Here is a 15495-nt window from a genome sequence, read left to right as displayed (position 1 = left end):
GTTCAAGGAGTTCTGTCAAAAAAAAAAAAAAAAAAAGTTTTTCTTACATGTCTTCAAGAGCTCTTTTAAGATAGTGTTTGTTTTACAATAATTTGTTTAACACAGCTATTATGACAATAACTCACCGAGGTTAGATATGAGGATAATAGCATATGTTTGAAGAATTAAAAGCTGCTAAGAGGTGCAAAACCACAAAGCTCTAAGCCTGATGATCCTTAAAGTTCTGGAACAAAATGGATAATGAAAGCCAGTGGGAATTACTGCTTCTTTGCCTGGGTCAAAAAGAAAAAGAAAAAAAGAAAAGGAAAAAGAAAAAGAGAAAAAGAGAAAGAAAAAGAGAAAGAGAAAGAAAGAGAAAAAGAAAAAGAAAAAAAAAAAGAAGAAAAAGAAAAAGAAAAAGAAAAAGAAAAAGAAAAAGAAAAAGAAAAAGAAAAAGAAAAAGAAAAAGAAAAAGAAAAAGAAAAAGAAAAAAGAAAAAGAAAGAGAAAAAAGAAAAAGAAAATAAAAAAGAAAAAGAAGGGAACTCATCTTAGTTCTCATAGGTCCCTTATTGGTTTTGCAGCTATTTGTCTGTTATTTTTTCAGCTATAGAGATTCTAATATAAAGACAATTATGTCACATATACTTTATGTGTGCATATGAATATTTATATATTCATATACCAGTAACCAGTTTGTAATTGCTTCACACAAGTAAATTCTCTTTCAGAAATACTTAACCCCTTGAAACTAACCACTCTATGTTTTGTTTTTTTTTTCAGTCTGAAAAATATGCAATATGTAAGCAGCCCACATTAATGAATGAATTCGGGATGAGTTACGTGTAACTAATGTAAAGGATTGTCAGGAGATTTTATACAGAAAATGCAAACCTTGTGGAAGTGCAGAATTTTGCAAATGGCCTTATCAATCTGCACTCCCCAGAAAACATTGCAGCCTGTAGATGTAGAAAGTATCTACGATGTATGCTAGAAATGCAGGTGCTGACAGCATGGCTGTGTGGCAAGAGCATGGGGGTCTGGAGCTGATGGAGATGCTCCAGGGGCTTTCTTTTGTCATTTGACCCAGCTGGGAGGAAGTTCAGCCCTCCTATTCACATGGACTCTGACAGAAGTCATGGCTGAATATTCACAGAAATTGGCTGAAGTAATTGAATTTGCTGAGGAACACTGAACACTTACCTTCAGCCATTTATTCTCAAAATGGCTGGGTTTTCTTTACTATCTGCCAGGAGAAAAGTGGCCCAGAACACCCACTTCACACAGCTCTGAGGACAAAGTCTTTTCTCCTGACAAAAAATGTGGTTGTCTGAAGGCTTCAGGACACATTGGGGCTTCAGACATAAATCTTTGAGTTTAATGTGGCTAAGTCTGATATCACATGATACAAAGCCTCTGTACTTGATCTAAACAGCCTGCTTCACTTTACTTGCCCATGCACAGACACAGATAGAGGTCTTGTAACCAGACAAATTGCTGGGCAGCACTGCTATACCTAGTCTGGGCTGACTGATGTGCAGGTCAGGCCCTAGCAGATTTCCTGGTGTTTTATCCAACTGGAAAGGAATCTGACGAGGGTGACAAATCCTGAGGAACTGTCTCCCAGAATGCCTGGTATTAGCCATGGACTTCCTTCCCTACCGCGGGGTTGCCCGTAAGCCTCACAAGGCCTGGTTGAACCAGGAAGAATGGCGTGTTGTGTGGTCATCCTGGCTGGGGGACAGCAGAGTGATTAAGCAGTCAGCTCTGCTCTGCTGACTCCTCAGAACTGGTGCAGTTAAGGTCTATTAATAGGGTAAAATGAAGATCTCGCATACTGCATTTAAATCAGGCACAGGCTTACTTCTGATGAAGTTAAACTCATCTCTTTCCAAATAACAATGCCTGCAGCTCCCAAAGCAGCACTCTCTCCAATAGTGTTAATAAGATCTCGCTACAGCGAAAAGAGTAAAGACATCACTGTCAGGGTAATTCGGCATTTCACAGCCTTTCTAAAGCAATCCAATGGTTATTTATGTGGCACTCCTTTGGAGTGCATTTTCTTTTCATACTGGTTCCTATAAACCAGTTTTTATTGTGTTTCAAGGCTTGTTGTCTAGAGTACAAAGATTATTAAACATAAGCCAATCTTTGCAGACTTAGCTATTACCTGAGATACCCGAGAATAAACAAGTGAGCAAACACTGGGAAAAGAGTGCATTTTAATTCACTTTGATGAAAAAAGCAATTGCAATTATTTGGTATCTCATTATTACTAAAAACAACTAAAATCTTTTAATTAAAGTGGAATTTTTAACATGAGAATTCCCAAAAGCATTTAATTGGTTCTGGTTTTGCTGATAAGAGAAGAAGAGAGACATTCTGCCATGTCAATCAGCTATTTTCCAGTCCCACTCCAATTTGAAAGCTGTGATTCCAAAGGCGTGCATTGTTCATACTGCTTTCCCTAGGAACTCACAGTTTCTTATAAAAACCCTAGAAAAGGTTACCATAAATAGACACACACTATAGGAGGGTGAATGCTGGTATTGTGCAACATTAAATGAAAGAGAAAATGTGGCTCTTGATAACTCTTAAGAATTTCAGTTTGTTTTCATGCTCTATGTTTGTTTCAGAAAGATGTCTTTCACTACGCTTTTCCCTCAAATTGCAGGCTCTAAGAGAAGGGTATTAGCTGCATGGATGTTTATCCCTAATTTGACCAGTGATTAAGAATCAGCAACAAGTAAATTACGATGCCACAAGCACTGAAGATGAAAGACCATTGATATGCAAGTGACTCCCTAGATACCATGGTAGATTTAAGGGAGATTGAGGGCCACATCACATGAAGAATCAAAGTAGAAAATCTTCACTGGAATTGGCTTCCTAAGGGGGAAAAGAGGTGGAAACTGGGCATAAAATGGCAAGGGGGTTACACAGCAGTCTGCAGCAGTTCTTGATGCCCATCTATCTTCTTGCAAAGCTAAGGAAGGGCAAGCTGGATAAAACCAGCAAAGCAGATGCCTATGCTTCCTTCAAGTCTGTCTAGGAATGAGATGAGCAAATAACTCTTCCGCTTTGCAGCAGGCTCCCTGCTGAAAGATTCAGTTATCCTCACCGTCATCGATCCACATCTTTCAGAGTTAGGTCAAAAAAGTGGTCAGGTATAGGAAAGGAAGCTCCCTAGCTCAAAAGCAAAACCCAAAGAAAACACAGCATGGACAGCCAGAGGTACAAAATAGCATTTTCTGTCATCACTGTATTTTGTCCATATGTGAACTGCATTGTTTCTAGTCTGCCACTTGATTAAGCTGTCACGCATGGTAAATTGATAATACAGACTGTGCATGACCACAGAATTTATATAAATAGCGTGTTTTACTTCTCTTCCCCAAGCCCATTCAGATATGCAATGGCCTGTCCATGCTGTGGGACCCTTTCCCACTTCCCCCATCCCCAGCATATGATATGGACTTTGTCCCACAAGACACAAAGAGGCCCAAAGCCAGGTCTTCAGACAAGAACAGGCGTATGCTTTCCACCTGGAGTAAGTGGGTGATGATAATGCTAGGGGAGTAGTGGGACCTACTAGGAGGGTGAGCTAATTCTCCTTCCCAGACAAGCTACCAGCTTCAGATTCTGTACCTGGGCTGAAAGAACGAACTCAGCCTTTAAGAAGTGAATACAGCTCACTTGCTAAACTCTGAAATACAGAATTTGAGACCTGCTGGTAGAGCAGCCGGTGTCTAACAAGAAGAGAGAGATTATGCTGCTTTATCACAGGAAACCTGCTGTCTTCATCCAATTTCTAGGAGGATGTCCAGAACCAAGTAAAGAAGGGCTAGGTTAAGACATTTGTTTTAAAAACAGTTGTGTGTTTGTGTGTTTGCAGCTGCTGTGACAAGTACTCCTTGCTTCTGGTGCACTGTTTGTCTATTCTGAGGTAGGCATGGAAATAAATTACATGTTTTTGAGATGGAGCCATGTGTCCATGACTCCTGGTTTCAATACCTAAGCTGAGTAAGTTGCTTAGTTGTAACACTGAGCAAGTTGCTAACATCTCCGCCTCAGTTTCCTTTCTATAAAAGGGGCAACTATCTGGGGATTAGTTAGTGATTGCATACCTGAGAAGAAGAAAGTACATCGGGGGGATTAATGTATTAACTGCATCCTACATACTACATCAGATTGCTAAAATCCTTTTAATCCATTCAAATGCATGTTTGAGTATAGCACAGTGCTGAAATAAAGTTTTTTTTTGTTTTTGTGTGTGTGTTTGTTTGTTTGTTTGTTTAAAGAAAGGGTATTTGAGACTGCATTTTTTCTTCAGAACATTGAGCTCTTCAAGCATGTGGACAATTAACATGAACCAGCAGAGCTGGAGCTGGTTGGAGGTTTTCCATCCCAATGTACCATCTGCAAGAACGGTTAAAGCATAAACGCAACCCACATTGTTCCAGCAAGAGCTTACGACTGAGAGAAAAAAAATAAAGGTTCATCTCCATAACCTAGTCAACTATACACAAATACAGGCAAAACACAACCTTTGGATGTCATGGAGAAAATCCTTATGGATTCATTCACCATAAATTCAGAAAAGTGCAAAATGTTTTCACTGCTTCCAAGCAATTTCTTAATGCTGATGGAAGGATACAGGGCTGCACCACCATCCCAGAGCCAGGGAAGTTCATTGTTCCCCAAAACTTCACTCTTTAGGCAGGAACCAGAGCACTTCTGAACACAGAAATTGTAATTGTGGCAGTCAGGGTTAAACAGCATCCCTGCAGGCCCCTTGTTCTTCTTTTCATTCCTAATGCAATTGTTTCCTTCATAAAAGCTTTTGCACTTTTTTTAAAGGAAAATCTGACTTAATGTTCAACAGCAGCTGCTGAAAAAAATCCCTTCCATTTGAGAAATGAGTTTCCTGGCCTTTTTCCTGTAAACATCTTTTGCATCCCAGTCGCAGTCCCACTGAGGGCTCCAGTACTCCCAGTCTATGGCTGCTAATCCACGGAAGTCCTTAGCTGGGGTGGAATAGTTAATGTCACAGCTGCCTTTCTCCAGATGAGTTTGCAAAGTGAAGTTCTGTGATCAGCCGCCACTAACAGGGATTTCCTGTGATGTGTACTGAGGATAATAGCCAAGCTTATTAAAATAAAATATGGGCACGTTCTGCCCTCTTGCTTTAGCTAATGGGCTCCCAGTTACACGGAACATTTTCAGGTTCAGCACTACGCTGAAGGGAACACAGGTCTCTCGGTACATTCCAGGCAGCTATAAAACATTTCCTCTCCAAAACTGGTGGTCAGACTGGTTTCATGGCAGCAGAAGCCTGGAGGAGTGAGATGCACAGTCAGGCCAGGGGCTGAAATGTGAACGATGAATAATAGTACCCCATTTCCAGGGACTGTTTTCAAGACTTAGAGGACAACATCACAGAATCACAGAATTTCTAGGTTGGAAGAGACCTGAAGATCGTCGAGTCCAACCTCTGAAACAACATGACACGGATCTTTCAGTTTGTCTGTAAAACATAACAGAAGAGGCATTAATACTTATTCCATATACATCTATATGAACTGGCATCAGCCATATCTAAGGTATCTGCCATGCTAACACTGAAGAAACAAAGTGGGCACAATCTATACCAAACAAAGTGGTAGATTTTCAGAGTAAGATCTGTGTATCAGCCCACAGTAGCTTGTCTCATCAGTTCAGGTCTTACTGAAATCATGGAGGATGCTGCCATCACTGCAGTGGGCCCCAGGGTGCCTTAATGGCTGTGGCTGCTGTAGATGAAAAGGTTGATAAAGAAGCAGTTTCCCTATTCTTCAAGCTCTCTTAGTAATAATAAAAGCAACTATAAAATAAAACCTTAGCTTTTATCACTGTCTTCATACTTTGTGAACATCCCTGACCTGCCTAGTACAGTGTCAGCCAGAGATAGTCCAAATAGCTCTAAACAAGCACACATATTTCACTCCCATAGTACAGTAACATAAAGGGATACAAGTTCAGACACCTGACAACAATAAAGCAGATCCATGAAAGCCTGCTCTGAGCTATTTATTAGCCTGGCTGCACTCTCACATTGAGCTAGCGCCTTCCAGACCAGCTCTGGTAGCTCTGCACAGCAACTCATTGTGCAATGTGGACTTTGATGCCAAAGCCTGTGACCACTGCTATGAGCAGAATCATTAGTCACAAGGTCCCTGCTGATTATGTGTGTGTTAAGCAGAACAAGAAACCAGAAAAAGATCAAATATATATATATTTATATGTAAGAAGGAAGAAGGGAAAGAGTGAGAAAGAGAGAGAGAGAGAGAGAGATGACCATGAAGATGGTCATCAACCTGCCCACCACAAAAAAAAAATCAGCTTCTGACCAGTGGCGTACCTGAACTTGGTTGAATCAGTGAGCCTGAGTTTTATACACAAGGGCATAGAAACCACTAAGAGCTTAAAGCATTTGTTATATCTGTACAATACCAGATTGGTAAACAGTTATAGAGTCTTCAGCTGTGTTCTCCTTTGCTCACGTAGCAAGTGACCTCTTATAAAGACGTTCCCGTGTACAACAAGGGTGTGTGTCTCTCTGTGAGGATAGCACTGCCACAGCTTCCTCTGCTTTGCTCTCTCACCAGTACAGAAATCACCCACTTGGTCTTATGAACCTTCCAACCCCAGGCTTCCCTTGCCTTCAAAACCCTGCAGAAATCCCATGTAGCCTTATAACCAACTCTGGGGGATGATCATGGATTTGTATGTGAGTCCTACTTGTTGTCAGTCCTTGCCTACCTGTTCATTTCTCCTGGGACCGTGACTCACTGGAGGTTAGAACCACAGGTTTTATGTGGGCAGCCAGACTGCTACATATACTAAGGGGAATTACAAGTGTATTCCTACCAGTCATCTGTGTTATCCTTCCCTTATCTCAAACCACAAAAGCAACCAGATATATCTATGCACATGGGATAGCTTTATGGGCCTCCCCACACTCCTATTTATTTGCTATTTGCTAGGACTAGAAAGACCTTATCCCAGGTACCTGCAAATACATAAATAAATAAATAAATAAAGTAAATAAAGCACATTAACATCTAAATGGCCAACCTAGATATTTTAATAGATACTTTTAGGAGATAGACACCGTGACATCAGAGAGATCAGAAATGTCCTAGGTGCTCCTTTTCCTTCTGCTGACCATGCAGGCAGTTCCCAGGACACAGAAGTGCAGTGTAGGCATTGCAGAACTCAACATTTCATCAGAGAAGTCTCACCTCTGGAGGCTTGCAGTGCATTTAGTGCAGAGGAAGCCCAGGTTTTCAAAACCACTATCCGTATATCCACAAGTAGCATGGTGACATTAATGGGCCTTTTTGAATATAGCTTTAGTGAAAATTAGCCTTATTTGCTGAGTATCTTCTCTGAAAGCCTACACCATACCAAGAACTCAAAGTGTGCCCTGCGTGCTCCCCTCTGTCAGCAGAGACCTCCCTGTGCCAGAGCATCGTCGCTGAGCAGCGTTCCTGCAGCTCTCAGAGAATCAGAGCTGTAAAAAATCCTGCCAGAGGGCAGCACATCCCTACAATTATTTTTTTCTTGAATTGCAGCACACACTTTTAAATTGCAGTGTGTTAAGTTGCCCCTTTGAGATCTGTGCCACTGTCCTGCCCCCCTGCTCCCGCATCTGTCACAGGCTGGATCAGGGAGGTGCCAACAGCAGGGTTGTTCCTGGAGTGATTTGCCCCAGGATTCAGGGAGGGCTTCCCACACAGGGCCTGTCTGCCTTGATTTTTACATGCAAAGGCACAGCAAGCAGTAGGAAAAAAACGCCATGGGGGACTCTCACGGAAAGATATTTCTAGCTGCTCTATTGTTAAAGAGGAAACATTTACCACTTTATATTCCTGTGCAAGGGCAAATTGCTGAGTTCTGACTTCATTCCACTCGATGCGTTGAGCCATCACACAAGCACACACATGCTCCAGCTGGGAGCACTCTGAAGTCACTTGTTTGCAGCTTGCCGAAAGGAATTCCTGTGCCCAGGCTCTGCTCAGGATTTTTCCCTTTAGCCAGGTTTTTCAAATCTGCTTTTAGTACCCCAGGATGACAGCACACGCTAAAATGTTCTACTCCTGTTTTTGCTAAGTATGTCTTTCAAATGTATCTGTCAGAAGTGGCAAAACAAACAAACAAACAAACAAAAAAACAAACAGGATGAGCAGCATATCCTGTTCTACCCCTTCTGCTAATTATATTTTCTGTAAACCAAGTCAATGCAGAGGCAGTCCGTGCTGGTGTCCAGCTGACCCTGAGAATGCACAGTGGGCAGCAATTCCCAGCGAAGAGAAGAAAGTGGAAACCATATGTCTTTATTAGACAGCATGCAGCTCTAGCTGGGACCAAGCAAAACCAGCTCAAAACAGATGGTTCAGATCTGAGCGGATATACAGGGTATTACTTAAACCAGATATTTAAACCACAGAATACTGCTGAAAAAAAATAATAATAATAACATACTGACTAAATGGTAAAGAAACAACTAGGCATTCATCAGATTATGCAAAGCCCGTATCCTTCTGCCCCAGTCCAGTTAGAGCTGAGGAATGTACTTTCAAGCTTTGGTATTTATCTTGTAACAAAAATCCTACTTCAGAGATGTTACACTATTCTTATTGAGGGATTAGAAAAATCACAGATGATAAATAAAGACAATGGTCTTTTCTCCTTTCTGGCTAACATTGTTACACAAGATGACATTGACTCAGCACAACCCTGATGGTCTTAAAACAGGCTGTCTCAACAGGCCAGCCAGTCACTAAATACCCTTATCAAAGATGTGCATGGTTTATAAAACAAGAATTTTCACACCCACAGAGATCCAATAAAATCCTTGGATTTTTACAGAATAATCCTTTTGTTGACTTTTTATCAGCAAAGCTAAAGCTGATGCACTCAGAAGTCTGATGAACTGGAACAAGTTTTGTCCAGCTTAAGGCATGCTGCTAGAAGTGAATCTTGCTTCCTGTGCCAGATCTGCATTTGGAGGCAATATGCTTGGAGGCTGCACAGATGCCCGGAGGCTGGTGACGGAAGAGATGACACTGAAAGCTCCAGAGACTCCGACAGCTTCAGGGAGGACAGAAAGGGAGGATTCATTACTGTTATCCTCTACGTTCCCTCATAGGGATGAGAGCTCATTAGACCAGTGCATCCATTAACCATTTGCCTGGATGAGATTTTGCAGAGTCTCTCTGTTATGTTAGTAAATGCAGGGGACTATGCAGCATAATGAATAATAAAAATGGAGCAGGATCTCACCTCACTGCTGCCTGACTAACTCAGTGATGCTCATGACTGATTGTAGCCGAGACTCAAGCCCTTATAGTATAATGTTTCACTGATCCTGACAAAGGTGCTGAATCCAGAGCAGCATGAACTGTCATGGGACATTTTACAGTGTTTCAAACCCTGGGCAGGGCACCCTGACAATGCTACAAATGAAAGTATAAATCTGTAGCAGAAAAGGTATTTTCCATAGCACCTGTGAGGAATAAGCTAATTAATGCATCAAAAGCTGTGATTCAGCATTTTAGCATGCTAATGGCATGTTGGTATACAGATACTGATAGCAATTTTGCAGTAAATTTTAACCTGTTATGAGGAAAGATTGAGACTACTGGACAGAGGAGAGCAGAGTTTAACAAAACAGGCCCCAAGTCTGTGTGGGGCTCATCAGGAGTCACCTGGCCTCTGTTATCTCAGCTCCTTTTGCCACCATAGTGGAGTTTTGTCATTATCTATGTGAGAGTACTTGTAGTCTGGTGGTCTACTAGGTAGCTAGAGTCCTGAATATGGAAAATGAAGAAAATTGATCAAGTGCCCTTATGTCATTTACTTTTCCTCTGGTTCATGCTGCACAGATGTCTCTCACCTGTAGACATTACACCTGAGAGTAGTCCAGCCTGGGAGATTAGGCTCATGCTTAGCCCTAGCAAAGAGGCAGCTGGTTTGATGGATTCATTTAATGTCCCACTGAAACATCCATAAAATCAGTCTTAATGCTTGGCTTTGTGTTCTGGATACCAGTGATGGTTGATTTCTGATATACACTTAAATAATCAAAGAGCTTCTTTAGCCTAGGTCCAGCCTGGCAAGGCTCCCAGTGCTCCATACCACATTTTTCCCCATTTTAAGCCCAAAGGTTTTCCAGTAACTCTCTTTTTCAAAGAGGGTAGCCCTTGCACTGGGAGCTAGAGTTTGGACACTTATGTTACAGAATAAACATAATGGCCTGAATCCTGAAACAGCCCAACTGATCTGCAGTCCTATCATGCTGCCTTCATGTGAGAGTGTCTTGGAAAACTGTAATGATTACACCATGTGCAAAGCAAAGGAGGTCTACATTCTTTGAGGGTACATCAGCCACAAGACATGAAGCCTGTGGTCAGGAGTTAGGTCAATCTCTGACTCCCAGGATGCCCATCTTTCCTGCCATGCTGCTCATGTATCTGTACTTCAAAATACCCACACTGCGGTTTAGCAGATGTGCTTGGAGGACACAGCACAGCATAGGCAGCCCCTGACTTAAGGATGCGGTAAAAACACAGTGGAAGACCATTTTAAGACATCAAAACTGCTTGGGCTTTCCCTCTTCAGGGAGCTCCCTCACTTGCCAGAGCATATCTTGTATCCACACAGTGTGGATGGAAAACATTTTTCGACCAGAAATGGTCTTTATGGCATGTTATTGCCATCCTTTTTCCTGCATTTCTGAGGCTACTGAGAGAAAAGAGCAAATACCAACAGTTCATTGCTGATTTACTATTATTACTCATAGTATTTTAAATTGTTTTGAACTGATTCCCTTAAAAAAAATTAAGGATTTATTTCTATAAGAATTTAGTTCTTTCAATTTTCTTGATTCAGTTGTATGGTAAACCCTAACCACAAAAATAAAAATAGAAAATAAAATAAATAAATAAATAAAATACAACGTTTTGGCTGTTCTGAGCATATCTTTCTCACAGAAATTAAACAAAAGGGTAGCCCAGCACAACAGCAGGGAGTTGACTTTCCTCCCACCAACTTTCCCGCAAGCCCAGCAGAGTTGCTTTGCGTTTGCACCGGGATAAGAACGGCCCCCTGGACCGTGCAGAACAAACACCCACACGCTCGCAGCAGTGATTACAGCTTGCACCCAGCACCAGCACATTCGGGTGACATTCCTTTCTTCCCACTCCTACAGAATAACTGTAACGCAGCAGCAAAAATAAAACAGGCATTCGATTCTTTCCCCAACCCCCCGCGCCGCTGAGTATTACATTAGAACTAAATGTTATTTTTGGAGGGAATACAACAATTCAGTGTTGTCAATCCAAGGGATTATTGCAATTATTTTAAGACAGGAATTGTGTAAACCCCTGGTAAGCCTTGTGTATGGATTGGTTTTGAACAGGAGACTTTGAACAAATCTAATGAGCCTGACCAGAGGAGTGCTGGCGCAGCCTCTTGATCTAGCTCTCATCTGCAGCCGTATGACCCGCTGCTTCCAAGGGAGCACAGAGAGGGGATTTTAAGGAATTGCTGCAGACTATCCTTGCAGCAGCTGGCGACTGCTAAGAACTAATGGACCAGTGCCAGCCTAAAAGGAAAAATCTGAGGATGAGGAAGGCAAATGTGAATATTTCACATCTGGTTTTCACCTGCTGCAAATGAATAATCATATACTGTCTTAAATCAGATGGGGCTCTGTCCCTGTAAGAGTGGGGAAATCACAACAAAAATAAGAGATTGCATGCTGGAAAATCACAAATCAAGTACTTGCTATCAAAAGCAGGGTAATGACCACTCAAGTTAGCATTTTCACTGCAATCAGGTCAGTTTATTACCAGGATTTGATTCAAGTGTACTTGAAGCTGAGTATTGCTGCTGAGGTACAAATGCAGCAATGGTACTCACAGAGTGCTATTCCTTCAAAATCAAGATACATCTGTACTTGAACTGCTACAGAGGCCCAGGAAGAGTTTATCTTGTTCCTCCCTACTTCTAGCATAAATAGAAATGTTACTAGTCCAAATTCTACAAAACAAAGTTCAATGCAAATATTTAAGAAAATAACACTTGTCTATGGAGAAGTCCAAATTTTCCAAAGGGCTTCAGATCATGCTTGTGCAAATTAACCCCATGCAATCACTACCTCCATCCCATCCCCACCTCAGCCAGCTGGTACCTAGCCTGGGTGCGGTGCATCTGACTGCAGCCCGGTGAGGGTGATGAAGGGGCAGGAGGAAGATCAGAGGTGCTGCTGGATTCCCACATAGGAGAGTCCCACAGCAAACAGTCAGCAGGCCTTGGGCCTTCTCCCAGCACGTGAAATGGCAAATGTCCTCCCTGTGGCCACTGAGACAAGGCAGCCCAGCGTGGTGATGGAGATGCCTGGCATGAGCCTGCGTGTCTGCATGTCCATCAGGAACCCTGGGCAGAAATGACAGGCTGATTCCCCCAGCATTAATACATGTATTGAAGATCACTTCCAATGTACATGGTGAGCTGCATAAGCAGCCACACATGGGTGGGACAGCAGTAATAATTTGAGTTGAAGGCAAATGTCAGCTTAGGAAAACCCACACATCGTTGTCCTTACTGCAGTCAAGGGCTGACTTGTAGGTCCTGTAGGGTTTCCATAGTTTAACACCCTCCTACCAGAGGGAAATAGAACTGTCCCCAAAATAAGGAGCAAATTCAGTAAGGGATAAAATGAATACTTTTTGTTCTGTCCTGAAAACCCAGCATTTGAAAGAGCAATATAAAAAAACACTCTTAATAATCTACAGTCTAATTGTCTGAGAAGTTTATTACTGGTGTGCAAACAAACATCATTTTTCCAAAAGCTGCCCACAAATGTCAGACTGCATGGCTATCTGAAGAGAAAAAGCAGAAGCAATACCCTGGGCTGCTTTGCTTCTCACAGATACAGGGTATCTTAAATAAAAAACAGAAGAGTTTGTGCTGTAATGGAAAAATGAGAAAGGAGCTCTGCCTCTCTCTGAGAAAACAGGCTGCCAGTGTGATAAAATATCATCCTAGACAAAAAATAAATAAAACGTCTAGAAAGACCACTTTTATTGCTGAAAGAGAAGAAGCGTACGAGAGGTCTAAAATATTGTCCTTTGAAATTACAGAAGTCTGCTTATTTTTAGCTTGTTAGATGCTGTCAGCTTCCTGTATAAACTCAGTTACATAATGGACATAATCTGCACCTCAGCAGGGACCATACGTGCCAAGCTATAAGGTTATGCAACCGCCTCCCAGCTTGTTCCCACAAGACAGACAACAAAGCCTCACACCTGTCTTCACTGTTCTGCTTCTTCTGGGGCAAAGTCAGACATATAGACGCATAAAGACACATATACCCCAATATGGATGTGCGTATGCTCAGTTATGTGTACATATGTATGCATGTTCTCTTTCTTATTGCATGCTAAATGAGGTATTTCCTGAATCAGAAAAAAAATAATACATCGGAATTATTCTGGTGACATTAAACAAGGAATACACTGGTATGCTACAGCTGTTAAATGCAGCAGAATTAAATCCCAAACTTTCTGAAGCTACCAAAAAGTTCCCCCCTCTTTTCTAATCTGACCTCCAAATGCTCCTTATTGTTGCCTGCAATGGTATGTGGAAAATGTGCAGTGCGTTGCTGAGTGAGAACAAGCTAGTGGCTTTAATCTCATTAAACAGTGTGTGACATTGTTTTTCTTTGTGATTTTTTTTTTTTGAAGGACTGCATTTTCATCTTTGAGAAGCTGTACTGTTCCCAACCTGTATTGTTCTTCGAAGTATACTGAAGTGTACAAAACTATATCGTTTCCAACTTATTTTTAGAGTAACCTGTGTTTGCAAATACTCCCCCTCTCTGAGCCCAGCACAGATTGACAGGAAATTACTTTTCCCAAAACGTAAACACAAAAGCAGTTGTGCTGCCACAGTGTCTTAAGCGTATCAAAGTTTCTTTGGCAAAATCTTTCATACGTCTTTCTATTATGCATGATGTGCAATTTTAATTAACTTTCCATTAGTTGCCCAGAACATGCAACTACATTTTACGGAGTACAATACCCTACTGAAGTAACTCTACCTATTTCTTGCTTGTCACATGGCTTTGCTACTGATCATTCAAGCTTTGTAATTCAAAGGTTGGTGTTAGTTGCATTTCCAGACATGGAAAAGAGATAGCATACAGAAATAGAAAGCCCAGCATGGAACAGATGTATGCACAATGGCATTCATTCAACTTCAATGTGAGCACAGGATGAATTGAGTATAGGAGATCACTGCCCTCCCATCTGAAAAATAATTTGTCTATGTATTCAATTTTTTTATTTTTTTTTATTTTTTTGCTGATTATTAAGACTTCTGGGTGCACAAAGCAAGTGTTTTTATCACCAGAACAAACAGTGACCTAGTATTAATGAAATGACTTCGAAAACAAATGTTTCCATTGCTTTGCATGCGCATTTACACAGTAGTGTGAGATAAAAAGGAAGACATTTCCCCAACTTTCAACATTTTGGAATATTAAATTGGCAAATTTAAGAAAAGCTGGAGATCTGACAGTTGTGCTTCTGTCGGTATTGTTTATTCCCTGACAAGGGGCAGAAGATTAGAGAACTCTACAGGTACATTTGGGAAGAGTTACAGAAACATATGGGGTCTGAGTACACAGCACCTTGAAGCTCTACATTAATCTTGAAGCTCTAGATCATATGCAGAAAATGATTGTTTCTATGATCTCAGAGAATCAAATCCCACCTCCCAATTATTCTTTATGAGCTGGTTTTAACTAAGGAGATCATCATGTAGCTTAGAGCACAATTCTCTCCTGCTTCAAACTCTCCCTCCTCCAAATAATTCTAACACAGAGACATCAGATTGTGTGTTTCCAAAGACTAGACTATACAATTGGGCCAGAAAATAAATCTTTGTAAAAGCATATATACCCATATGTACCAGAATGATCAGGCAAGACCTACCACAATTGCAAATAGGTGTAATCAAAAATGCACTTGAAAGTATTTCTCTACTTGCAATTCGTTATTTGTTCTGCGGTAGCATCTGGAGTTTGATTTGATCACAAGTACCACCTAAGAGAGAAAAGCCTTATTAAGAAATAAATTGGTAAGATTGTAACTACATAATACTGTGTGGGAACATCAATGAAATTAAAAATAAATAAATAAATAAATAAATAAATAATAATAATAATAAAAAGATACAGCTCCCATACCCTCCAGGTAGCTGGGATTTGCAAGAATGTCTATTCATTTGGATTTGATTTCGGTGTTCTGACCCATATTGTCAATTAGTCCACCCCTTATTTTGAAGACTATTTTTAATTTAGTGGTAATGGAAAATAAAAAAATCACATTACCAAGGTTATTACCATATTTCACATTTCTTCACGTAAAAGGAAATAGTAGAAAAACAGCATACCAGTTAACACTTC

The 15495-nt window shown here is 41.0% G+C and overlaps 1 protein-coding gene across 1 annotated transcript; it reads right to left on the bottom strand.

Annotated features, from left to right (window-relative positions):
- Positions 1 to 257: 257 nt before the first annotated feature.
- On the bottom strand, positions 258 to 7340 carry HYAL4 (hyaluronidase 4; the record flags this gene model as incomplete). The annotated part of the gene is given in 11 exon segments (XM_082752172.1): positions 258 to 272; positions 1843 to 1932; positions 4453 to 4467; positions 4470 to 4493; positions 4497 to 4750; positions 4753 to 4849; positions 4853 to 4882; positions 4884 to 5072; positions 5076 to 5220; positions 5222 to 5279; positions 7262 to 7340. Coding segments are annotated over 11 exon segments (996 nt in total).
- Positions 7341 to 15495: the final 8155 nt, after the last annotated feature.

The sequence above is a fragment of the Aythya marila genome, assembly GCF_965140915.1.
Source record: "Aythya marila genome assembly, chromosome: 1".
NCBI classification, from domain to species: domain Eukaryota; kingdom Metazoa; phylum Chordata; class Aves; order Anseriformes; family Anatidae; genus Aythya; species Aythya marila.
Note: the sequence above shows the minus strand (reverse complement) of the source record. Positions and strands in the feature narration are given on the sequence as shown.